We start from the raw sequence: 26,794 nt of genomic DNA, 5'->3' as shown, positions 1-26,794 counted from the left end.
TAAAATATATTAAAACAAATTAGTTCTCTAAAGAAAAACAAGTATGTATGTTTTGATTGGGGGAGATAAATTGAACCAAAGCACATATATTTTGTTTAAAACTAGATTTTAATAATGTTTTCCTTATTTTCAAATTTTACTTAATTCATATTGAATATCAGTAAAATAAACACATGAGTTTTGTTCAGAGCTTTCAGTTTTTGTAAGCCTAGATGCATTTCTCAGAGTTATCCAGTTTGCGTATTTGAAGAGACGAGTTAGAAGAGACAAGCTGGTACAAAGTTGATTGGCATCCATACTCTTCCAAAGGAATATCCCGAAATATTCTTAGTTGAAGTGACGACGCTATGTAACCTAACAGTTGCTGATGTGTTCTTAAAAACTTATATAACTGATTCTAAAAATGCACATTATAAAATTTATATAAGCAATCATTACATTTTACAGTTTTATGACCAGATAATAATTAAAAAAGAAAGTCATGTATTATGGCTCCAAAGCTAACTCCTATGAATATTACTGTTGAGTTGATAGTGAATACTTGAACTTTTATTATGAGTTGAGAATTTCAATATGATTTTGTCAAACTATATGTATTTCAACATTATTAGAAATATTACAGTGCTATCCAAGTTATTAAAATGATACTAAAAATACATGTAGTCTTCATATTGCTATTCTTGCCAGCTTTGTTTTTCTAATAGCAAAGAAAGGGCACAAATGTTACTAAGTCAAGCATTTTTTTTACAGTACAGTTCTGTTTAATACACTTGATAATGAAGGGTTAAATACGGAATATTCATCTTTTTGTTGCTGAGAAAAGAATGTTCAAGCAGAAGATGTATACAGAACCACTCATGTGCGAAGTGACACTGCAATAGAGGTTTATTCTGAATATTGATTGTTGGGCAAAATTCTGCTGAAATTTTTTGTCATTGACCATATGGAATAGAGTTTTGCTTATTTATAACATACTACCATTATTAGTACAGTTCAAGTATTCCAAATGAATACATTGTGAATCTTATATTCAATAGACATCATTAATGATTATTTTCCAACATTCCCAAGCTGAACACTCATTCTGCTGAGAACACAACGAAATGTTGCAGGTTGTATTTCCCAGTACTTCACTGGGTTGTTGAATAGACTTATTGCACTGTACAACGATTTCTTCATCTTTGGCACTGTTGGACAGAAGTCATTCACCCCCACTTTCGTAATTGAATTATAATGAAGGAAGATTATCTGTTGTGGGTGAGGAAAGAATTTTATTAATTTATTTATTGAGCTATATATTTTTATCTACTCCCCTCCTTTCCTCTTCCCTCCCCTCTTATCCCCTCCCATGAGCCCTACACTCCCAGTTCACTCAGGAGAGCTTGTCTTTTTTTTCCTTCCTATATAGATCCATGTATGTCTCTCTTAGGGTACTCTTTGTTGTCTAGGTTCTCTGGGGTTGTGAATTGTGGACTGGTTTTTCTTTGGAAAAGAATGAATTTTAAGTGCCCAGTAAATATAAATGGAATGTGTTTTATTAACAAATAAATTTTATTAATAAGGTTTTAGAAGTCTTGCTAAATCTTGAGCATTGGACCTCATGCATACTGGAGAAATGTTTTTAACCACTGAGCTACACTTCCAATCCTTTTTATTTTTATTTGAGTCAAAATCTTGCTACATTACAAAACTGGCCTTAAACTTTTGATCTTCTGGCCTCAGCCTCCTGATTAGTACCTGGGATTACAGGTACAAACCTCTCTTCTTGGATGTAGTCAGCATTTGTTTATGACTTATGGCTTTATTTAACTGTTTGCCTTTTTGTTGTTATTATTTGTGTTTTTGCTTTTCGAACAGCGTTTTTCTGTGCAGCCCTAGCTGTTCTGGAACTTATTCTGTCCACCAGACTGTCCTCAAACTCAGAGATCAGCCTGCCTCTGCCTCCAGAATGCTGGGACTAAAGGCCTGCACCACTACTGCCTGGCCTCCTCTGTGTCCTTTACATTGATATGAAAGTATATTCATTCATAGATGTTGAATACTGGTCATACCAAGTCAAGTTTAGGTATTATGCAAGTGTCTAGGGGAGAACTTAGTCACATAGAACTTGTGTCACCATCCAGAATATATTTATTGTCTGGTTATCTTAGCTAATTTGCTTTTTCCTTCTCCTTCCACTTCATATGTGTAGTCGCTACCATGCCATATTAAAAACCATTGCTGCCAATACTGGAATATTTATTCCTATTACTTAATAGAATCTGCCAAGATTAATCTGAACCTAGTCATAAAAATCATGGGCAGACATTGTCTAAAACATCTGTGCATGGTCTTCAACTCTCTTCTGTTCTATATCAGTCTTGGGTTTTGTAAAAGATAGTTTTTATGTTTCCTCTTTATTTCTCCCACTGCTCAGTATCATAGCAAGGTATTATTTACAGCAGTAGCTCAATGAGAGTAACCAAGGTAGATGTGGATTTGTTTACTTTGCAGATTATTTATTATCCATTTGTGACTTGTGTTCTTTTCTATATTAAAATTTTGTTCACTGTGAAATGCTAACAAAAGCAGCATGTAAAAAGTAGATGGATGAACTGGGCGGTGGTGGCGCCGCCATTAATCCCAGCACTTGGGAGGCAAAGGCAGGCAGATTTCAGTGAGTTCGAGGCCAGCCTGGTCTACAGAGTGAGTTCCAAAACAGGCTTCAAAGCTACAGAGAAACCCTGCCTCGAAAAACAAACAAACGAACAATCAAAAAAAGTAGATGGATGAAGAATATCCAGGTTGTAGTGCAGGGGATGGGGCATGGCTTGAGCAAACTGGACTATGCTCATGGGTGCAGAAATCCACAACTATACATAGTCCATTCTTTTAGTGCTGGAGTCTCCAGAATGCAGTGAACAAAATGTGTTTAAAAATAGGAAAAAGTTTGGGCATGGTGGTACACACCTGTAATCTTGACGTTCAAGAGGTTGAATGAAGCATGAAGATTATGGATTTTAAAAATTATACTACATAGTGAGTATGAGACCAATCTGGACTACATAATGTGAACCTACCTCAAAAGGAACAACAAAAACAAAAATTTAATACAAGTAGTAATCAGTTCTTAGCTATTTTGTTTTGCTACTTGGGGGGGGGGTGGTCTTTGCACAGTAAGGAAAGAAGGCCTTGGGGAAAACGGATTGAAGTGAAATACGGATCTTTTTTTTTTGTTGTTGTTGTTTGTTTTGGCTTTTCAAGACAGAGTATCGTCCTGACTGTCGTGGAATTTACTCTGTAGATGAGGCTGACCTCTAACTCACAGAGATCTGCCTGCCTCTGCCTCCCAGCTGCTGGGATTAAGGCATGCACCACCATCACCCAGTTGAAATAGGAATTTTTTTTTATCTGATGGCCACAGATTAGATTAGGAAAACTAAAAGTTCTAGAATTATGTGTATTTGAGGCCAGTCTGGTCTACAAGAGCTAGTTCCAGGACAGGAACCAAAAGCTACGGAGAAACCATGTCTCGAAAAATAAAAAAATAAAATAAAATAGAATTATGTGTAAAATACTGTCTTCATATTTGGTGACTTGTGCCAACAGAGGACAAAATGTGAGCTTCATAGAGAGTGTGAGAGTGCGGAGAATTGAATCCATTGCTTCACACATTCTATGTAAGCACTCTACTACTGAACTGTGTCTCTTGCCCATTATGAAGCTCTGTAGTAGTTTGGATGAGAATGGTCCCTAAAGGCTCATATGTTTGAATAGTTGGTGCAAATATTTGGGAAGATTAGCCAGCCACGGAGTAAGAGTGAAAGGTATTGACTTGTTGCAAGCGTGTTACTGAGAGGGCTTTGAGAATTCAAAAGACTCCCACCATTCCCAGTGTACTCTGCCTCCTGCTTGTAGATCAGAAAATGAGCTCTGAGCTACTGCTCCAGCCACCCATTGCCATGGCTTCATTCTACCATTATAGACTCTAACCAGTGGCACCATAAACCCAAGGAACTCTTTCTTTTAAAAATTAACCTTGTTCATCCGGGCGCACACCTTTAATCCCAGCACTCGGGAGGCAGAGGCAGGCAGATCTCTGTGAGTTCGAGGCCAGCCTGGGCTACAAGAGCTAGTTCCAGTTCAGGCTCCAAAGCTACAGAGAAACCCTGTCTCGAAAAAAAAAAAAAGTTACCTTGTTCATAGTGTGTTGTTATTGTAGAAAATTATTGTAAGGTGTGTCATTTTTGTTTATGCTGCATTTGTTTGACTCTGTGAAGCTGTGATTCTTTGCCTGTTTAAAACACCTGATGGACTAATAAAGAGCTGAACAGCCCGTAGCAAGGCAGGAGAAAGAACAAATGGGGCTGACAAGCAGAGAATGAGTAGGAGAAATCTGGGAAGAAGGGGGGGGGGCAAGATAGAACAAGGAGAGGAAGGCACCAGGGCCAGTCACCCAGCCAGCCATGGAGTAAGAGTGAAAGTAAGATATACAGAAATAAGAAAAGGAAAAGCCCAGAGGCAAAAGGTTAATTTAAGAAAAGCTGGCAAGAAACAAAACAAGCTAAGGCGGGGCATTTATAAGTAATAATAAGCCTCCACTGTGTGTATTTATTTGGGAGCTGGGTGACGGGTCTCCCAAAAACCAAAAGACCAAAAGAGTCCAAAGCTCAAGAGTAAAAAACCAATAACTTCATATTACAGCAACAGAAATAAAACTTAATACCTGCTCCAAATAGTGATTTTCTGTTAATTTCATTCTCTGTGTGAATGTTTAACCTGTATACCCACTTTTAACCTAGTACCTGGATCCTAATCCTCTTGCTTTGCCTTGTGGAATGTTTATAGAACAAAAGGAACAGATGGTTATGCTTAGTGTCCTGGCTTGAGAAACTTCAACAGCTTGAAGTTTGCTTGGTAAACAGTGACCTCAATAGTTTCAGTGAGGTGGATGTGTAGGTGGAGGGGTCGTATTCTTCCTGAGTGGTATTCTCCTCACACTCTCCTATTCATACCACTGGCATTATTATGTCCAGAGTTTTCTTGTTGCTCACTTTGATTGAAATACACTAGTGTGTCCTACACAAACTCAAAAGCCCATTTCTACCAAACACAAGTAGAATGTTTTACCTGGAGGTATTTCAACTCTTGTAATCCTGAAGGGATTTTTTTTAGTTTATTGTGTTCCAAGTGTATCTCTCTCACACGTGGTATATTAGCAAAACTTCCATTTTCAATATCTGTGATTCTGTTGTTTCCAAGACCCAGCCTATGGGTGATATAAAATGTATTGTGGTTAGATTTGATAAAAGTATGTTGAAACCCCCACAACCCTATGTAGGATATGAGCCGTGGTTCTCTCCTTGTTTTCGCTTTACACTCTTTTGAGTAGGATCACTGTACATTCTCAAAAAACTTCTTAAATGCTTTGGTCATATATACTACCATGTTTCAGTGAAAATTTTTTTGACAATTTTTACCTTTGTAGTTCTTTGTATCGTTTAAAATCTTCAAGTTCCACAGTTGAAATTTTATTAAAATCTAAATGAAGCTCCAGTAAGGTTGGTGGTAGGCCTAAAAATAATAATTTTGTGATTATTTATTTACTTTGTAAAATTTTCTACAGAAAAAGCAGTAGGCAAGTTTGACTCTTTCAGGCAAACTCATACAATGTCCAGAGGTTATCTGTTAAGTCATTTGTTTCTTAACATCATCAGTATACAGGATTTTATTCTTTTGCATGTTTAGTCCATTGCAGCACTTAACCCTTTCAGTCACTAATAGTTATTTTGTAAGAAATGCACTTCAGTGCCCTGGCACATGACAGGTGACCTATCAACATCTGTTCTTGTCCTTTTCCTCTTGGTGTGAAAGAGACTGACCCGGGCACTCAAGCAAACCCCACTCTGGTGGTCATGTATCAATGTATTATTTGTCAACCTGTGGTTCTAGTTACCTTTCTCAAAAAACTTCCCGCTTTTAACTTTTGCTGAAACATTTCAATTAATGTTAGAAACCAATGAATAGAATTAAAATATCTTTTCATTATCAGACTTTATGGCTAAATTTATTTTTGAATCCAGAATTTAATTTGAATTTAAAAGTAAACTAGAGTGAAAAAATTTTCTAAATTGACAGGATTATAATTGTGTTTTTGCTTGACTTGGGTTATATTTATGCAATGACTATATGTTACTTTCAGTTATCAAACAAAGGGCCTGTCACCAAAGAATTAATACTCTGATGAACTACTAGATAATGTCCTCTATCAGCCTATTCTGGAGTGGACTGTAGGAAGCTGGAGAAGAGTAAACTCAGTGGGGAGCTTAATTAACTTTTAAGGGCCCATTGTCCTTAGGACATGAGGAATGTGGATGACCAGAAAGCAGAATGGGGCAAAGCTTCTAAAACAGGCATGAGTGGAGATAATGCAGAGATGTGGGTCTAGTAAAAGCCCGTCTGCTGTTGACAGTTATTAACATCTTAAAGATAGGAATATCTGTCCTACCACAAACTACTCCCCATCCACATGCAGTAGAATTTCCCACACAAACAGGAAAGAAGGCATCTTCCTACTTTCCTCCTGCCAACTCTTCCCAATAAGACTTGTTCCTGGGATAGCTGCAAGTTCTATTAGGATAGAAGTTTGACATGATGACTGTCATATTTCAGGGAATAACTTTGTTTTCAAGAAATAGTTTAATTTTTGAAAAAATATTTATTATGTATTTAGTGTTCTGCCTGCATGTATCCCTGCAGGCCAGAAGAGGTCACCATATCTCAAGTACAGATGGTTGTGAGCCACCATGTGGTTGCTGCAAATTGAACCTCAGAAGCTCTGAAAGAGTAGTCAGTGCTCTTAAACTCTGAGCCATCTCTCAGGCCCCCCTTAAGAAATAGTTTCTTAATGCCAGGGAGATAGTGACAGAATAGTTCTGTAAATTGATACATTTGATTTGGTTTGTCTGTAAAGATATAATTTTTAAGCTCTGAAATAATATTAAAAATTAAATTGTTTTGATATTTGAGGGAAATTATAATTACAGTATATTTAGTATAGGAAAGAATGGCCACAAACACTGATATCATCCATAAGCTGCTTATTCCTACCCATCAACTCTTCCTTTGCCCACCCCTGCCTCTTTGCCTTCACTGCTTTCCTTGCTCTGGCTTCTCTGTACTCTGTGCCAACGTACATCCAAGAAAGGAAACGTATGCTTTGAACTACTGGATAGACTCATTTATGTATTTATTTATTTATTTTTGTCTCTGCTCCAAAAATTACAAGATTTTAGGTTTTTAGTGAACACCCACTTTATTTAACTCTAAATAAAGGTGATTTATGTCTATAGGTGTAGATTAAACTGGTTCTTCCTTGTGGAGGAAAATTATTTTCTGACTTTTACTTTATATATTTTTCAAATATGTGAAAGATAATTGATTTTTTTTAATTTAATTTATATGGGTTTTGCCCCTATGTATGTCTATGCACCACATGCAAGCCTGGTACCTGAGGAAACCAGAATAGGGTTGGTCGTAAATGGCCATTTGAGCACTAGGAATTGAACCTGGGTCATTTGGATGAGCAGCCAGTGCTGTAAACCCTACTGAGCCATCTCTCCAGCCCCATATAAGTTGATTTGTATTAAAATAATAATTTCACTGTATCTTATATTCTTATTTATGTTTGTTCACTTTGGATCAGAGTAATAGAACAGGCTAAGTTGCTATTTTTACTGGTAGATAATGAATTACTACTGTTTGAAATTGGAAAATGTTATTAATATAGTATATTTTTGATCCAGTTAATAATCAACACAGAAAAGAAGCCTTTGTTGGAGATGAGGAAAACAAGATTGTGAGCCTGAGTTCCAATAAAGGCAGTCAGTCCTACCCAGCTAGTGATCAGGTAGCAAGTTTGGATGTAAGTTCTCTAGGACAGTGAAGGAGCAGTTCTCCTTGGAGTGCTGCTTCAGGTCCCATTAATCTGTACTGATGCAAGGCTCCTTCTAGTGAGACTGTTGTCATAAACTATGTCTCAGATACTGTCTTCAAGCCTTTCTGTGTATTAGCACATTAATCTTCACCATATCCCTGGGAACATGTTACAGAGCCCTTTATGACATATTCTTCTTGCCAAAGCCAGTGCTGCCCCCATCTGGCCTTCCAGAGTCTGTTCACCTCAGCTGCAGCAGCAGAGCCAAGGTCTCACCCCTCCTACTTTCTCTGCTTTTTACTCTACAGAATTCTCCATCTCTACAGAACTTCATGGATTGACAGGTTTTGAAGAGTAAATGTCAGAAAAGAGAAGGAAAATAAAAAGCTCATTGCTTTTCAATGTCTATTCCTACTGGGAAAAAGATTATGATGTAATGTTGTAAAAAAGATCACTACATATGTTTATATGTGAAAAAGTACTAAATTTCATCCTCTGATCAGATACACTGGCACTGGGGTTTCTGATTATAGTGTAGTCTGACAGTATATACTAGAAAGTTTGAAGTATTACAGGTTAAGTGTGATAATACCAAATAACGATGTATGCTCATTGAAAGATGGTATTTTCAAATACAAACCTTTTGGGATTGAGGTTAGTTTTGCCTCAGCAATCCTGATATGAAATACTGTCACCCCTTCAAATGCTCCTGGTTCTATTCCATTGTTATCAAGAGGGTTTGCACTCATTTCTGTGAAATAAATGACATAACTCACCACACATCTGTTAAAATCATGAAAACTCATAATGCAGACAAGACATCTGAAGAATATTGGGAAAATGTGTCTTGGTCATATATACTCATTTCCACTCAGTATACCTACTTCTATTTACTATTATTATTATTATTATTATTATTATTATTATTATATACATTTTATTGATATTTATTGAGCTCTACATTTTTCACTGCTCCCCTCCCTGCCTCGCCCTTCCCTCTGCTCCAAACCTCCCCCAAGGTCCTTATGCTCCCAATTTACTCAGGAGATCTTGTCTTTTTCTACTTTCTACTTTCCATGTAGATTCTGTTTACTCTTCTTTCAACCGCAGAAACACTGTTTTGAATTTTGTGAACAATAAATTCTTTTTTGTTTTTATTTGTTTTGAACTACTAAGTAGCATTACTTTCCAGTATGCCATGAGCATGAAGATTTAGTCAGTTTATGATAATATTGCAGCAGGGAAAAAAAAAACCACTCTCTAAATAATTCAAGGTATTTGTGTTTTCCATTTTGTGATCTCCTAAATTTTGTGCTGTATGCACATGCTCATGGATGCTAGAGCTTCATCTTGGAAGTCATTCCTTAGATGCTGTCCACATTTTTAATGGTGTTTTAAATTGGCATAAATTACTTGCACATAACCACCTTAGATTTGTTTGTTGAGAATTTTTTTCCTGCCAGGTAGGCTAGGCTAGCTGGCCATGAGCCATAGGTATCTGCACATCTCTGCTTGTTCAACTCTGGGATTACAAGTATGCACTACCATGCCCAACTTTTTAATGTGGATTCTGGGGATCAAACTCAGGTTCTCAGATATGTGCAGCAAGCACTTTACTTCCTGAGCTATCTCCTAGCTCTGCCTCTTAATTTTTAAAATATTATATAAAAATTATAAATAGCTGATCTACTGGGAGCTCACCAAGGCCAGCTGGACTGTGACCAAAAAAGCATGGGATAAAACTGGACTCTCTGAACATGGCAAACAATGAGGGCTGATGAGAAGCCAAGGACAATGGCACGGGGTTTTGATCCTACTTAATGTGCTGGCTTTGTGGGAGCCTAGCCAGTTTGGATGTTCACCTTCCTAGATATGGACGGAGGGTGAGGACCTAGGACTTACCACAGGGCAGGGAACCCAGACTGCTCTTTGGACTGGAGAGGGAGGGGGAGAGGAGTGGGGGGAGAGGGAGAAGGGTGGGAGGAGGGGGAGGGAAATGGGAGGCTGGGAGGAGGTGGAAACTTGTTTTTTTTTCTCCTTTTCTCAATAAAAAAATTATAAATAGAAATTTAACTTAGAAGAAATGTAAGAGGATATTTCATAAGTACTAGGTTTTGATTAAGAGAACATTTGAGCATGAACCTTGTCCAGGTGTTTGAATGACTGTTGCAGGCAGATGGCATAGTTGTATGAAGAACAATACAAATAAAATAGCGAGACTTAAATTATATAGTAAAATATTAATAGTCTTAAAATGTAACCAAAATTAGATTTGTGTTCCAAACAATAAAAGAATTAATTTTGTACATATTTGAGTAATTTATACACTATATTTAAATACTATCTTCAAATTTAATAGGTTTTGTTAATTAGGGTTCAGGTCCCAAAAGCAGAACAAAGTGTGTCACAAAGTTCTTGAAAAAGAGAGACAGCATCACAAAGCTTTCCTTTGTGTCCTGTAATTTTTCACACTTTAGTTTATAAGTAGCTTAACAGATTGAAAGATTAATTTATGAAATTACTTTGAAAATTAATAATTTAAATTTGGCTGTTAATTACAATTTCAAGATGTCCCATTCATTGGGAAAACTTACCCAAAACATGTAAAGCATTCATTCCTTTGAACGTGTCTTTTTGTATTTTCTTAACTTTATTATCATGAATTCTGAGTTCTGCTAATGATTTGGGAAGGTTAAGTGGAATTTCACTTAGTTGATTGTGGGATAAATACAGCCTTCTCAACTTCTTTGTGGTTAGAAAGGTTTTTGGGTGAATCTTTGTTAGCTTGTTGTTGTTCAGAATCAGAGCCTAGATAAAGCAGAGAAAGAAAGACGGTTTGAGGCAGTTATTCTCAACCTGTGGGTTGTGACCCCTTTAGGGGCATGGAATGACCTTTTCACAGAGGTTGCCTAAGACCGTTGGAAAACACAAATATTTTCATTATGATTCTTAACAGCAGCAAAATTACAGTTATGGAATAGCAATGAAAATTATTTTATGAGTGGGAGTTACTACAACATGAGAAACTGTATTAAAGGGTCACAGCATTAGGAAGATGAAAAACCACTGTTTTGAGGGAATGGTTTGATTTCCTGATATTCTACAGTAATTAATCATGAAAATCTATAATTTCTACCATTTATATATTAACTAAAGATTTGTATTATACTTTCAGCCTTAAAAATGTTAAGTTAGAACAGTACAGTGCTTTAATGTCTGGTACTAGTTAGATATAATCTCATTTTTTTAAAACTTTGAATTAGTTGTTAATACAGTCATAGTAACCATTCACATGGCAATATAACAATAAAGAAGATAATATACTTCTATTTTTTCCCTCTGCTATATTGAATAATTTTTGATCTTTACCAGCAGTGGTGGCAGGTTTCTTAGCATCTTTAGGATTTTTTTTGATTCTCTAATAATCTGGTTCTATCAAGTAGCATCTTGAGATTTATTTCTTTTATAAACTTTGTCCTTACTCTGTTCTTCCTTTTGTTTCTAGACAGTCAGTATGTCCTACTGGAATTGCCCAGAGCGTTTCTCCTTAGCACACACACTCTGGCTGTGCAGCAAACTCCTTCAAGGGTGTGTTCACTCATTTTACTCTTTGGCTGTTGTCTCTCTCTTTAATCACCCTCTTTCCTGACAAACTATGTTGTTAAAGGTTTCATCTGAGAAAGATTAATCCTAGGAGAAGAGGGGAAACTGTTTCTCGTTGCCATCCAGCAAAAATAGGTTCCTTTCTGAATATATGGTAACAGCTACGGATGTATTTCCCCTTAGTTAGCAGGAAAATGAGTTAAGAGTTGACTTTAACAATGTAGTGGATCACAAAGGTGGCTTATGACTTTTCCTTGACCCTAGGAGGTTAAATCTATTTTTCCTTTGAGTAGTACAGTTCAGGACACAATGAAGAAAAATGATTTGGCAATGAATATATACTTCAATAAGATCTTGCCATGGTGTTCAGGACTTATGTCTTTTGTCATTTATCCATTTGGTTTCTGGTTAAGATACATAATTTTGGATTGTTGAAATTACATAAAAGGAATGATGAGTAATAAAACTAGGGTAAAAGCTTTTCTTCAACTTTTGTTCCGCTCTGTCAAATGCTGAATGACATAATGTCAGGCATGATGGGCTGGCAGAATAACCTGAGGTCAGCTGTACTCAGTGTTGGCTTTTACACAAGGAACTAGCTGTCCTGCAGCCCAGATACGTCACTAACAAACAGTGTAGAAGAAAATGTAGTGTGCAGTCACTGTAACAGCAGAGAGAAGTGAGTGGGGAGTGTTCCAGTCATTCTGTGTGTTATCTTTTCTGTGAGAGTACTAGCACCAAACAGGCAGTTTGAAATAGAACAGAGATTCCTAGGATGTCTAAAACATTTTGATTTCTCTTTTAAGACAGGAAATTTATTAGATATTATAATTAGACTTTTATAATTATGCAGCATACCACTACTTCAATTATAAAACAGCTGCTTGTGAAAGTGCTTTCACCTGTAGCAATGACAAGTACTTCTTGTTACTCCTACTTGGGAAAGCAAGTAAAAAGAAGCACTTAAGCCCGGGAGTTTGAGGCCAGCCTGGGCAACAAACATATCCTATAAAAACTTAAAATAAGCTGGGCAGTGGTAACACACTTTTTAATTCCAGCATTTGGGAGACAGAGGCAGACAGATCTCTCTGAGTTCAAGGCCAGTCTGATCTACAGAGCAAGTTCCAGGATGGCCATGGACACATGAAAGTGGTTTCTGTCAGCACCTTTGGCCAGTCTACTCACACTAGCCTGACAGTGATACTGGGCACCGCTGAGGAAATTCCTATCTTTGAGTAACAACTTACATGTATTTTCTTATTTAATTTTATAAGCCATTCTACAAAATCCATGCCATTATTATGCCCTTCTTACTGCTGAGGAAGGTAAGACTACTTTCTCTGTTATTTAGCTGATAGAGCCAAGAGCTGTGTCCAGGTTCACCCAACATCAGAACATTCATCCTTAACACAGTACAATATACAAATTGACTTTAAAAATATTAAAGAGGACTAAAAATTTCCCAACATCTTTTAATGCATCATTTCCCAATGAAAATGAAAGTTCATGTGGACTGAGTTTATAGAATACTCCTAAAATACAATAAAATTATGTTAATTGAATTGGAACTTTTATGACTTTGATATCAAATGTAAAGTTGGTTGTTCTGTGGTTATTTGAATATAGTCTCAAAGGTAGTAGAAGCATTCACAGGTCATATATATTTCCACATTCTTTTTAAATCACATGTATATATGCCTATCCTTTCCTATCTCTGATAATAAAATAATGACCTCTCCTTTCTCCAAGTTTCTATAATATCAAGTTAGTGGGGTAGGCGAGGTGGATCTTTGGTAGAATCCATTGTGTTATTGCTGACTTTCTTAATATTTGAGTAAGTCCTAGTATGGAAACTGCATTTTATTAATTAAAATTTTATGAAGAACTTTTTTTCTTAACTTAAAGGCAAAAAAGAGCAGTCAGAATCCAGCTACCAAGCAGTACACCACTTAAATGTGAACTTTTGGGGAGGGTTAACCTAATCTCTAGGCTCTGGGTGCAACACCTTCTCGTTATCCATTTGTGTGCCTCTAACGTGATGAGTATATATGTATTTGACCTGAGATGACAGAGAGGCAAAGTGACGTCACATCTCCCAGATATAGGATCTATACTTGGCTACCATTATATACAGATAGGCCTATATGCAAGGCCTAGTATGATTATGAATTCTCTTCTTAGTATTTTACCTTCCCTAAAGATGACAGGCTATATGTTTATTTTCTTTAGCACAGCCTGGGAGTATAGCTAAATGGCCTGGAAGAAGTAGTCCTAGCCAGGCAGTGGTGGTGCATTCCTTTAATCCCAGCACTCAGGAGGCAGAGGCAGGTGAATCCCTGTAAGTTCGAGGTCAGCCTCATGAGCTAGTTCCAGGACAGCTAGGACTGTTACACAGGGAAACCCTGTCTCGAAAAAAACAAAAAACAAAATAAACAAACAAAAAAAGTAGTCCTAGCCCCATAGCCCACCATACCAGACAGTATCAAGCTGGAGCTGTTCATCTAGCATGCCTATCCTCAGCTCAGCAAGACAAGGGCCAGGCTGACAAAAGCAGGTGACGCCTTCACAGCTGTGTCAGTGCAAAATCAGACTCTTTATCCAAACTTAATTTTAGATTAAGTCAGAAAGCCAGTAGTCCTCTAAGCTTCAAAATCCTAGGCAATGTTAGGAAATTAAACTATTAATTGTATTTATTAATATATGAGGAGAAAATTCATTTTCTTTTACAAAGATCAAGGAAAAGATGACATGCATACATATATTAGCCACCTAAATAAATATATCCTATGTGCTATTGTTAGAGAACTATGAGATCTTAAGTCAGTGGCTTTGGGAGAACATTTCTTAATACTATATTGATTATTGGTGTAGATAAATATTTTTGTTTTGAAACAGGGTCACATTATGAAGCTTTGGCTGGCCTGAGATCCACCTACCGCTGCCTCCCAACTGCCAAGCCCTGGGAATAATTCTTTCTTTACTCCTTATAGTGCATAGTGAGCCTTGTCATCTGACTAGATAGTAGCTTTTTACCTGGCTATTATTCTGTAGGCATTAATTGAATTAAGCTGTAGTGTTTACTTGACTGAATACAAGAATTTTGCAGTGGGTCATCCATAGGAAAATAAGATTTCTTTATTGATGCAATATAAGTAATCATTCTAACAGTGATAAGAATTTTCACTAAGTATTTGAAAATAAGAGTATATAATCTTACATAAAGTGAAGTGAGTCCTCTAAAATCATTTTCTTTAATTTCCTTAATTTTGTTATTTTGAAGGTCAACCATCCGAGTGTCAAATGGTATGTTGCTTGGGACCGAAGTCAAACCTGAGAAATAAACAAACATGTTACAGATGACAGACGTTCATGCTAAAGATGAGATAGTATTACAGTAGAGATGTACATTTTTAAAATTTATGATGAATAACATAAGACTTAGTAATTGTAAAAAATGATAACATTTTCTTTTGAAAGTTTCAAAAGAAACTTTTTTTATTTTTACAGGGTATTTGTCTGTCTTGAACCTCGCTGATTCCAAAGTGAAATGCATGGTGGTAGGCTATGCTTGGCTTTGTTTAGAGATCACAAGCAACAGAAGCACAGCTATTCAATGCACTTAAACTGAAAATAATAGCTTTTTTGTGCAGATTTGCTGGTTAGTGAGAAACTGGAATATAAGGTTCTTTACCATTTTTTAAGAAGAACCGAAATGAAATTGATTGGGGTGGTACACACCTTTAATCTCAGCACTCTGAAGGCTGAGCTAGGCAGATCTCTGTGAGTTCTAGGCCAGCATGGTCTACATAGTGGGACCCTGTCCAAAACACAATATAAAACAAGGAGGGGAAGCCCAATATGTAGAAAGTTATGATTAGAAAAATAGTTATTCTAGATTGTTTTCATGCATAGTAACAAAATATAATCTTTTGCTATAAATAGTCAATTCTGCTAACTGGCTGTAAATATTATTTACAAGTCCTTCAAATATCTTGATTAGCATATAGATGTGAGATAACTTACTTCATTCATCATCTACAGTAATAAAGAACAAAGTGATTTAATGTATCACTTTTCTACCCTTGTGCCTTTAGTTTCCATTTTCCTTTGTAGAAACAACAGCTGCCTTTGTCATCTCAGAACAAGGTTAAGATGAACACTTCTAATCTTTTTGGAGATTATAATTACACCATTTCCCTCTTCTACTTCCTCCCTTCAAGCCCTCCCATGATCTCTCCCCTTGCTCTCTTTCAAGTTTATATCTTCTTTTTCTTTAATTGTAATGTATGTATTCCTAAATAAATAATACAACCTGCTCAGTCCATGTAACGTTGACCTATATGTATGTCTTTTTAGGGCCGACCGCTTGGTTTTTAGTATTTTAGAGGTAAGGACAAAAAGGCTCAGAAATTCAAAAGTATCTTTGACTACATAGCTAGTTTGAGGCCATCTTGGGCTATATAAATATTGTCTCAAAAGAAGAAAGGGGGAGAAGAGAGAATGATGGAGGAAGGGAACAGAAGCAGTCTAGGAAAGAAGCCAGGTTGGCTATATCTGATATGGGCACAATAGAGCTGATACCATGTCACCTTGTACCCTGAATGCTAGCTGTGGATATACAGAATTTAGCATTTCTCTTATGGTTTGTTTGTTTGTTTGTTTGTTTGGGTGTTTTTTGTTTTTTGTTTTTGTCTTGCTTTGGTTTAGTTTTTCCTTGCTATTTCTTTTCCCTTTCTTTTGGAATGGGGATGTATACTGTGCGGTCTCTGTATCCTGGAACTGTTTAATTTCTTATCTATTTTACAAGGACTCACAGATAACAGTTTACTTTGAGTCGTAGGAGATCTTAAACTTGGGTTTTTGAGCAATATTGTAATTGTTATGACTATGACTCTCTTTGAGCTGAACTGAATGCGGTTTGCATTATAAGGTGGACGTGAGCCTTTTGAAGATCAGAATACAATATGAGGTCTAAAGGAATGTGTTTGGACATCTAACTTGAAACTAACTCGTCTTGATTGTCAACTTGATTAGATTATGAAGTGTACCTCTTGGTGTGTCTGAGGGCAATTTTAGAAAGGATTAATCAAAGGGACGACCCACCCTGAATGTGGGTGGCACTCTCCCTTACTGAAGAGGGAAAATAAGGAAGAGATAGCTAGTACAAACATTCATTCTTTCATTGTCTTTGCCTCCTTTGCTTTGTTTTCTCTGTGTTTTTCCCTTGCTTCCCCACCCTTTCCCTGTCTCCTGTCATTCCTCTCCTGTCTTGGTTGCCAATATGTGAACTGCAATGTACAGCTACCCAAATTTTTTAAAGGTTTGTTTATTTATTATGTATACCGTATTCTCAGTATTCTGTCTGCATGCATGCCTGAAGGCCAGAAGAGGGCACCAGATCTCATTACAGATGGTTGTGAGCCACCATGTGATTGCTGGGAATTGAACTCAGGACCTTTGGAGAAGCAGGCAGTGCTCTTAACCACTGAGCCATCTCTCCAGCCCCCAGCTACCCAAAATTAATGGTTCCTTTCTTAAGTTATTTTCTTGTTATATTATTGTGTTGTAGCACAATGAAGTTACTGAGCAAAAATGATAAAATTTTAATTAGACCTCCTTAATCACTTCTTTCTAGAAAGTTCTAAACCCAAATTATTCATAACACAAAGCACATTATTGCATTTTGAAAATCTAAAGATTTCATGAAATGTACATGACCCATGTTATCGTTCTGGGTGGGCACCGTATTTTCTACTGTAGCATTTTATTGCCTAGTAAGTGTAGGGTTGATCTTTTGACATTTTGAGTTGAACTAAAATGAAGGAAATTTAAAAAATGAACTGCTTAGATCTGAGAAGAGAAAGAAATCCTTTCTATGTAAGGTCCCCCTTTGCAAAGCCGTGGTGGCACCTGCCTTTAATCCCAGAACTTGGGAGGCAGAGGCTGGTGGATCTCTGTGAGTTCGAGGCCAGTCTGGTCTACAAGAGCTAGTTCCAGGACAGGCTCCAAAGCCACAGAGAAACCCTGTCTTGAAAAAACAAAATACAAAACAAAACAAAAAAAGGTTCCCCTTGTGTGTGTGCGCGCATTTGTGTTTGTTTCTGTGCGTGCGTGCGTGCGTGCGTGCGTGCGTGCGTGTGTGTGTGTGTGTGTGTGTGTGTGTGTTTTGAAGCAAGGTTTCCCTGTGTAGCCCTGGCTGTCCTGGAACTTGCTTTGTAGACCAGGTTGGCCTAGAACTCACAGAGATCCTCCTACCTCTGCCTCTGCCTCCCAAGTACTGGGATTAAACAGAGCTCTACCACCAACCAGCTCCATGTTTTCTTTTTATTCTGAATTTTTAAACAAGGGTAGAATGCTTTGCAGTCTGCTGGACTGTCCACGTAAACATTTCTCTGCCTGTTTGCAGTTCTGGAATCCAGACTGGGTACTGAGGAGGCAATCTGCCACCACCTCGTTTTTCTTATTCCTTACATGAGGGTCTCTGTTTTACCTAAGCTGGCCTCGAACTCACAGCCCTCCTTTACTGATTTCTAAAAGTGTGGACTAAAAGCCTGGACTAAAAGTGTAAACAAACCATTTTGCAGTGACTGAATAGAGTTTTGAAAGTTCAGTGACTTCTTTTTTTTTTTTTTTCAGTCCTCTTAACCTTTTCAGAAAAACAATTTTCTTCAAAACAAAATTGACTGCTGTCCTTACCTAGATCAGAGCAGTGGACAACTCGAGAGTAACATTGGCACCCAAATGGACATGTTGGAAACAAATCAAAAGGGAAAAAGGGGTTCACTGGCTCTTTTGTTGGAAAAAGAGAATTGTTGTCATCGTCGTCATCATCTGTGTCTTCCATATCCTTCAACATCATATTCTTCAGTTCTGTGTGTGAAGGGCTAGAGAAGGGTTTGGCAGAGCACACAGCCAAGAGCAGTAGCATCATATACTCCTTCATGTTGTCCTGTGTAAAGTTCAACCTGGCATTTAGTAGACATTGGGTATGAAATTAGAGTTTCAACAGATACAAATTCTTTTATATACATTTCTAGTGTTGGAAAAAGCATGACAAAATGGCATTCTTACCCATTGCTATGTAGTGTAAGATTAAATACATAAAACTTTTTTAGCGCAATTTTGGAGGGAGCTTCAATCAATCTATTTATTTAAACAGCCAGATCTGTTCATTAATGGTGCATGCTCATCTTAGCAATACTTAGGACTCTGGAACAAATTTTACTGGGAAGTGCAGGCTTAACCTCTTGATACTTTGAAATAAATTTCAATAAAGGAAGTTAAAATTAAGTACTTAGATTTGACAAGAGAAATAGTCTCTGAATTAGATTCCTTTGTTTAATTTTTATTTTGAATTTTTAAAATAGCCTCATCTCAAGAAATAATTCCAAAATGCATAATAGAATTCTTTGTAATAGGAAAAATTAAAGACAGTTCTGTTAGTTAAAGGAAAATATAGAATGTATTTATCAAGTGAACTATATTTTAATCTACAAAATGTTTCCAAAGATGCTTTAAAATATAGATTACTTTCTATTAAATAAAAAAGCAAAACTTTAAAAATTCTTAGTTAGACTTAGACTACTTTAAGTTAAAAAAAACTAGTATAAATAAACTACAATGATAGAACTATGGATAAAGTGTTTGTCTTTATTAATTTTTTTAAAAATACAGTTTGACATATCCCAAGCTGGCCTAGAACTCACTAAGTAGCCAAAGATGATCTTGTACTCCTGATTCTCCTGCATCTACCTCCCATGTGCCAGGATTCAGGGTTGCACCTCTAGACCTGGTTTATGTGATGCTGGGGATCAAAGTTAGGGTTTGATACCCATTGGACATCCCCAACCCGGATGACTTTTTGTCTTCTATTCCTTTAATTTTATAAGCAATAAATATTTCCTTTATAATTAGGAAGGTAAGTTTAAAAAATTATTATGACTAACTCTATTCTCAAAACCATTCCATTGCTAATACCTATGCCACTTTCCAAGGTTATCCTCAGTGGCCCTTAGACAATGTGGACATTTCCCTTAACTGATTGCTTTTTTACCCTACCAAACCTCATTCTCATCATTGGTAACTTTTTCCACCCTGTGATTGGATATTTTTATTTCCAACCTATTCTGTTATCTAATACCCCATCGTGACCATCTTATGACCAGACTATTTTGTTGTTGTTCATTGTTTCACTGAGTTTCATCTGGTTGAATAGTTGTCTCTGATAGATGCAATGTTGTTTTTAGGTGTGTATGTGTGTTTTAAAGCTTATACAAAACTGTAATGTATAAATGAGAACCTTCAGAGCATGAATTCATTACCATCTGTTGTCTGATATTACCATACATACATTTACTTATAATTTGGGAGTCAGTCTTACTGTTATTTTGTGGTTTGAAACAGGGTCTCCCTATATATAGCTCAGGTTGACCTAAAACTCCCTGTAGGAGATCCTTCTGCCTCAGTCCCAAATATTGAAATTGTAGGAATCTGCCACCACCTATGAAATATGTACATTCTTAGGCATTTTCAAAGATTAAAAACCATAATGAAATCATCAAAAATAGGTGTATCCCGGTAGTATCCATTAGCAAAAACAAGTTTTAACATGAATATGTGTATATACTCGTATATATATATATATATATATATATATATATACACACACACACACACACACACACACATTCATTTTTTTTCACTGTTAAGACAGAAGGCTCTATAGATGGTCTCTTAACTTCCATCACTTAACAGTCTGCATTGCATAAGTGTCAACAGTGATTCAGTATGAGAATTCTATTCAGTCATATCTGACCCAGTTTCAGAATACCTGATCCTTGAGTCAGCTGCTAACTGTGTCCCAGAACCCAGAAATCAACTTTAATATCTCTGTGTGTTTGCCTTTTCCTGAATTTAAAGATCAGATATGGAGCTGAGATGATGTTGATGTAGTCAGGAAAGAGTTTGCTGTGCAAGCATGAGAATCTGAGTTTGAACCAGACATGGAGGTGCATGCTTGAAATCCCAGCACTGAAGAAATGGAGAGAGGTGGATCCCTGTGGCTCACTGGCCAGCCAGCCTAGCCTAGTCAGTGAGTTCCAGACCAACAAGTGACCCTGACTCAAAGTAAGGTGGATTGTACCTAAGCAATAGCACTCAAAGCTGTGTTCAGTTCTCTGTGCTTGAGTACACACACACACACACACACACACACACGAAAGCACACATGAGATGACTGTGTGACAAGACTTACAAATTTTACAATTGGGGGCATTGTGCTGGCAATAAGGGCCCTTTGGCTTTTATTGGACAAGATCACCTGTATTTTTAACTATTGGCCTATTTGCTACTGTGGAATCTCCCTTCTTGGATCTCTTCTACAAGCCCTTACATAGGGTTGTAGTGACTGTCATTTTCAGAATCATTTTGTTCTTGTCTCTGATGCTCATCTGCTTCCCTACCTGTGACTTGTTACAGTGTTTGTTTTGGTTATTTGAGACAGAGTTTCACTGAATAGCTCTACTGGCCTAAAACTTGCTCCATAGGCCAGGCTGTCCTTGAACTTAGGGCATTTCTCCTGCCTCTGCCTCTGGAATACTGTGTTTCCAGGTATGTTTACATGTGGTTTCATTATGTGTTTTTACCTCACACCTTTTTGTGGTTCTCCAGTTCCTTAGTGTTAATATCAACTTAGACTCAAGTTCCAAAACACTTTTTCTCTAGAAATTCAACTTTTAGTCTTTAGCTGTCTTAAAGTCACTAATTCTTACTTTTTCAGGTTTTTGTTTTTGTTTTGAGACAGTCTGTCTCCAAGCTGACAAGGAAATTTGTAACTGAGGAGGACTTTGAACAGCTAGTGTACCTGTCTCCATCTCCCAAAGGCTGGAGATTGAACCTGGGGCTTCATGAATACTAAGCAAGCACTCTATCAACTAAACTACATTACAACCCCTTTGGTGTATTTCTTTGATCAGCCTGACACTGCAGCTTTGCCGGATGCACAGATACTCTTATTTTAGTAATTGGAAGCTTGTAATTGCAGTGTCATTTGAAGACCTGTCTTTGGCATAGCCTGGTTTGAGGTTGCCAGAGTTAGTAATTCAAGTGATCATCTCTTGTTTTTGTTTCTTTGTTTGTTTCATTGTTAGGAGTTTGTTTGTTTTTTGTGGGTTTTTGTTTGCTTTGGTGGGGTTTTATTGGTTTTTTGTTTGTTTGTTTGTTTTTTGAGATAGGGTCTCATATAGTCCTAGTTTTCCTGAAAATTGCTACATAGACCAAGCTGGATGGTCTACAGAAAGAAGCCTGCCTCTGCTTCTTGGGTCTAGGATTAAAGACATGCACCACCCCACCCAGTCAGTGGGTGTTTCTTAAGCATTCATGTGTCCCAAGCATTATGTTGGGTCACTTAATGGGTAAGGTAGAACATATCTTTCTCCTGTTCCTCCTCTCCTTTTGAAACTGAGCATAGTGGCACATAACTATAATCTCGGCATTATGGAATGTGAGGCAAGATCATGAGTTTGAAGCCAGCCTGAGCTATATTGGGAATCCTAGGACAGCTTGAGCTACATTGTAGGACCCTGTCAAAAATAACATAATAAAAAAGGATACCCTTAGCCAGGCGGTGGTGGCACATGCTTTTAATCCCAGCACTCAGAAGGCAGAGGCAGGCAGATCTCTGTGAGTTCCAGGCCAGCCTGGTCTACAAGAGCTAGTTCAGGAAAGGCACCAAAGCTACAGAGAAACCTTGTCTCAACCCCAACCTCCCAAAAAGGAAATGAAATAAAAAGGATACTCTTGAATATTAAATGATTTAATGGCAGTGAGGGAAAGCTGCTGTGGAGATTACTGAGTGAGTCAAGTACTTACTATGCAACCGTGAAGAACTGAGCTGTTATCCTCAGCACACACATGAAAACTGCATGTGTTGGCACATAGCTATAACCCCAGCACTCAGCATGAGTGGGGAAGATCCCAGGTGGATCCCAGGGACTCTCTGGATGGCCAGTCTAGTAGAAATGGCAATCTCCAGGTTAAGTGAGAGACCCTGTCTAAAACATGAGGTGAAAAACAACACCTGATGTTGATTTCTGGCCTCCATTCGTGCTTGCATGGCTGAGCATACCTGTTCATAGACATACACAAGCATACATCATGGGCACACACACTCTCCAAATAAATAAACCAATAGTCTAAATTAGTGACATTCTTAAGTGTTTTTCTCCTTTTAATAATCCTTTTGAAACCAACAAAAAAGATTAAAATGAATATAATGCCATATAAATGAGTTAGATTGAAACGTTCTCACATATAGTTTTTTTATTGTTGTTACATTTAACATAGTAAAAATTCTTGGTTTTTTGTTTGTTTGCTGTGTTGTTGTGAGACAAAGATATTCTGTATAACCCAGTCTGGTTTTAAACTTGTGATTGTCTTGTATTGCCATATCCAGTGTTAAAATATTTGAAATTCCAGTCTGACAATAAAAATCATTGCTTTAATCCTAACTATATGCTTGCCCTCTTCTACCCTTTCTCCAGCATTCTACTGACAGCATACATGGCACAATTTTCCAAACAGATTGTTCTCATTCATTAGTTTCTCCCATAAGACAAAGAAAAAAATACCTACCTGTAAAAATGTTTTGAAATTCACAGTGTTTTAGGACTCTCGCCCCATTTTCTAGATTATAGAAAATGAAAATTGGGGTTTATTAAGTTGTCTGATTGTTTTTGTTCAAGTCTTTTATTTTAAAATCTGAATTACTTGGGCTTTAGCTTCCATATAAAAGCCAAAACTATTTTAACATTAAGGTATTTGAAATATAGAACTAAGAAAACTATGGAAAATTTTAAAGTATATGTAACAAGAGGAGTATGTTAGAGTGCCAGAGTAGATGCCAAGAGCACATGTTGATTTTCCATGTGGGCTGGCAGCAGAGTTGAGGGCTGGACTCATTTGTATGTGTTCCACATGCTGGTGACAGAGAGTCCTCTAGCCTGCTCGCCTCCATGAGCTCAAAGAAATTCCCCAATGCTGAGTGAAGATTTAAGCTGAGGATCAGATTGGGTATGAGAAGCTGGATCTACAGATAAAGAAAAAGCACAAGGCACAGAACCAGGAAGCAGAACAATGATGGATATGCTTCTCTTGCACATCCTGTCTCAGGTTTACTAAGCATCAGCTGGAGTCCCTCCTTTTCTGACTGACTTCTTAGAATGGTAATATTCATGACTATCTCTTTGTAGAGAAATATGAATTAATACTTCTTCCTTTTAGTTTCAGCATTTTCTGTTACAGTGGAGGAGGCTTGCCATTGGTAACTAGTGGAAGCAACCAGCTCCTAAATAGCAGTTTATCTTTTTCCTGGTGAGAAGTACAGATCTGTATATTCATAACCTGCCACCTCAGTGATGGAGGTTCCAGAACAGTCTGGACCGTGCTATATTAGTAATACCAATGAACACACCTAAGGAACCCTTAATGTACCCCTAAGGAACACACCACCTTTAGATCTCTGGCCACTGGTGCTTACTTATGGCTATTAGAAAATCTTTGTATTGAGGACAGAAATACCTTCTTAATAGTTCTATATGCTAGTTTTATCTGTTGTTAGCCATTTTTAAAAATATATATCTTTCTGGTTTTGTTTTTGTTTTTTTTTTTTAATCTCAGTTGCTTGTAAAGAAAACAGAGGCCAACCTTAGTACCCTGAGGAATTGCCCTCTGATGTTACTGGATCTCTGCTCTAGATCTGAGGAGTCCATGAGAAGATCCTAAACCTCTGTTGGTCAATCTGCACAGCTGTTCACCACTGTTTGCAGGGCATAAGAGAGCACTGCAGTCCCTTCTATTATGTAGAAAGAGTAGTGAAATAGACTTTGTTTTGAACTTCTTAAGACAGTTCAAAGTCAAGTTTATTAGTTTTGGCAGCTTTTAGACTACTATTTTTAAAAACTTTTAAAAATATTTATATCTCAGGAAGACTCAATATTCTTCTGATTTAGACAAGTTTTATCACTTATGAAAAGCTTTGGATTTTGGTCTCAAGTTCTAGTTTTAATAAGAAGACTCTTGGGAATACTATCCCAGTGCTACTTCCGTTACTAATAAATCAGAACCATTTAGAGCTGAGAGAGAGCTCTAGACATCACTCCCAGGAACTCCGAGAAGAGGAAGTTTAGGCTCTGGGTTTCTAGAACTCCCAGGAGGTAGCAGAGCTTAGGCAACTTCCTCACACCCACTTCTAAAGCTTCCAACCATGCTCCAAGTAGATTTTCACCTCTCAAAGTCCCTTCTAAATAGCGAACCAACTTTCCTCTGAAACAGACATGGTGAGATTTGACCAGGCTTTCTATTTGCCACTTAACTGTCTGTAAGCTTGAGATGAAAATCTTGTCTAAGGGGAATGCTGTTTTCTCTTACTACCTTATTAGGTAAATAAGTCACTGTATTTTTAAATCCTATGTTTCAAGGTCCACTTGACAACTAGGCTTGAATATTTCAATTCACAGATCTGTTGTAAGCTCCAGGATAGAAATGTGACATGACATGTCCTAGGTATCTGAGAGAAAATACAGACTACATGCAGGTATAATCAAGGCCTAGCCATACCCTTGAATACCTTAAAAATCCAAGCATGCACTGGCAAACTTAAAGCACTATTTGTTCACAGATACCAATACTGCTTAAAGCAACACCTTTAATTAATTTTACCTTGGAAATATAAATGGCATTCTAACTAAAGAATTGGCTGTTTTTCTTTCCTTAGGTATCAATTTTTCTCTTACCAGCTGTATTTAACACCCTTATTGCTGTTTTAAAAACAAAACATTCCTGCCTTTCCACTTTTTAAAGATTTCCTGCAGTGCTTGTAAAGTTAATCTGTTTTGTCTCAAGACTCAGGTCAGGTATCATGATACTCATTTTTCATGCAGTGGTTAGTTGTAACAAGAGGCCGCATCGCTTCCATTCTTTCCACTGCTACACTCTAGTGCTTTCTGCCAAAACCAAACGAAAAACAGCAGCTCAGATACTTTCCCATGAGCTGGGGCTTGCACTCCACTGCCTCCCTTTCTTTCTTTTTCTTTCTTATTCCTTCCTTCCTTCTTCCTTAACACAGTGATTCTTGATTGAATTGCAAGAAAAATGAAATAATAAAGCATGCTATTTTTATAGCAATACATAAGATAAACAGAAGCCCCTCAGGTTCTTTGTGACTCTGTCCTTGTAGCATGTGGCCACTGTTTTCATGGCTGCCACACCTCTGAATACATTATCATGAAAGAATACTAAGTTCTATTTATTGTTGGGAGAAGAGTGGAGAGAGTGTTCTTGAATCTTTTAGATCTAAGATATAATAAGTGTGCTTTGTGAAAGGACAAAGGAAATCCCTGTGTTATTCTAAGTATGAGATTTATAAAAAGAAGTCTCTAAACGTTTCATACAGAATACAGACCTGCTTAAACTATTGTTGATAGGTATTCTTTCTTGAAATTATGTTGATTTCTGTCATAATAGCCCAGTACCATTTCATTGTATAAGAAACATTTATCAAAAAAATGGATTTTCAAAGTTATAAATAAAAGTGACATTTGAATAATTCACATTTTCAAAAACAGTATCATAGGTTTACATAGTAAAAGACTTTCATTTAATATATCTAACATGCTCAAATTTCATTAAGATTAATTATTAAAGTAATATTGTTCTCAAAAGATTGTGTAAGATTTTTATTTACTTTTTAATATCAGTCATGTTAACATTTATATAAAACATTAGTGACAGTTTTTCACTGTTTTCCAAAAACACATAATTAAAACTAATATAAAATTATGTATAAAATTACATAAGACTAAAGTAACTTCAGTTACAACATTTAGAGGCTTTTTTTATAATGTATATTCTAAGGATCTATACACTTATGGTTTAAATTTTACCATATTATTTACAAATGTTTATTAATAACATAATGCTTCCTTAGTATTAACAATAAAATAACTGTACACTGGTACATGTAATACAGACATGAAAACATACCTTGTCAGGAAAGAAGTTCTCTTCAAAGAAGTTATCCACCCTGTACTACTCAGCTACAATGCAAGTTCCTTAAGACTCTTTAAGAAGAAAAGATAAAGAAGTGTTACATTTAAAGAAAAGGAAAAAAACAGCCTGCCTAACACAGCCTCTGGTGTGGCTGCGTCCTGGGTGATACTGGAATAAACTGCTTCCACAGATTAGTCCATGTTAGTACTGAAGAGCGAGATTAAAACTTGT

At 36.9% G+C, this 26,794-nt stretch overlaps 2 protein-coding genes across 4 annotated transcripts in view; one reads left to right on the top strand and one right to left on the bottom strand.

The window, feature by feature from the left end:
• LOC121443260 (centromere protein P-like) overlaps positions 1-26,794 on the top strand; it is a 191,543-nt gene that overhangs the window by 85,699 nt on the left and 79,050 nt on the right. The window lies entirely within an intron of this gene.
• Positions 100-26,777, bottom strand: LOC121443258 (asporin). 3 transcript variants are annotated; one of them, XM_041644949.1, is made up of 9 exons: positions 26,558-26,777; positions 23,150-23,200; positions 18,215-18,483; positions 14,736-14,848; positions 10,510-10,723; positions 8,556-8,666; positions 5,460-5,553; positions 5,110-5,248; positions 100-1,248 (listed from the first exon to the last, which is right to left on the bottom strand). In XM_041644949.1, the coding sequence occupies exons 3-9, from the start codon at positions 18,459-18,461 to the stop codon at positions 1,051-1,053; spliced, it is 1,116 nt and encodes a 371-aa protein (XP_041500883.1). In that variant the 5' UTR covers positions 18,462-18,483; positions 23,150-23,200; positions 26,558-26,777; the 3' UTR covers positions 100-1,050. The 3 variants fall into 3 exon arrangements, with proteins under 3 accessions (XP_041500883.1, XP_041500882.1, XP_041500884.1); XM_041644948.1 differs by lacking the exon at positions 23,150-23,200; XM_041644950.1 differs by lacking the exon at positions 23,150-23,200 and having other exon boundaries at positions 18,215-18,467.

The sequence above is a fragment of the Microtus oregoni genome, unplaced genomic scaffold (genome assembly GCF_018167655.1).
Source record: "Microtus oregoni isolate MIOR12 unplaced genomic scaffold, Mior012 000103F_ref0000194, whole genome shotgun sequence".
Lineage (NCBI taxonomy): Eukaryota > Metazoa > Chordata > Mammalia > Rodentia > Cricetidae > Microtus > Microtus oregoni.
The sequence above is the reverse complement of the archived record's forward strand: the minus strand, read 5'-3'. Positions and strand labels throughout refer to the sequence as shown.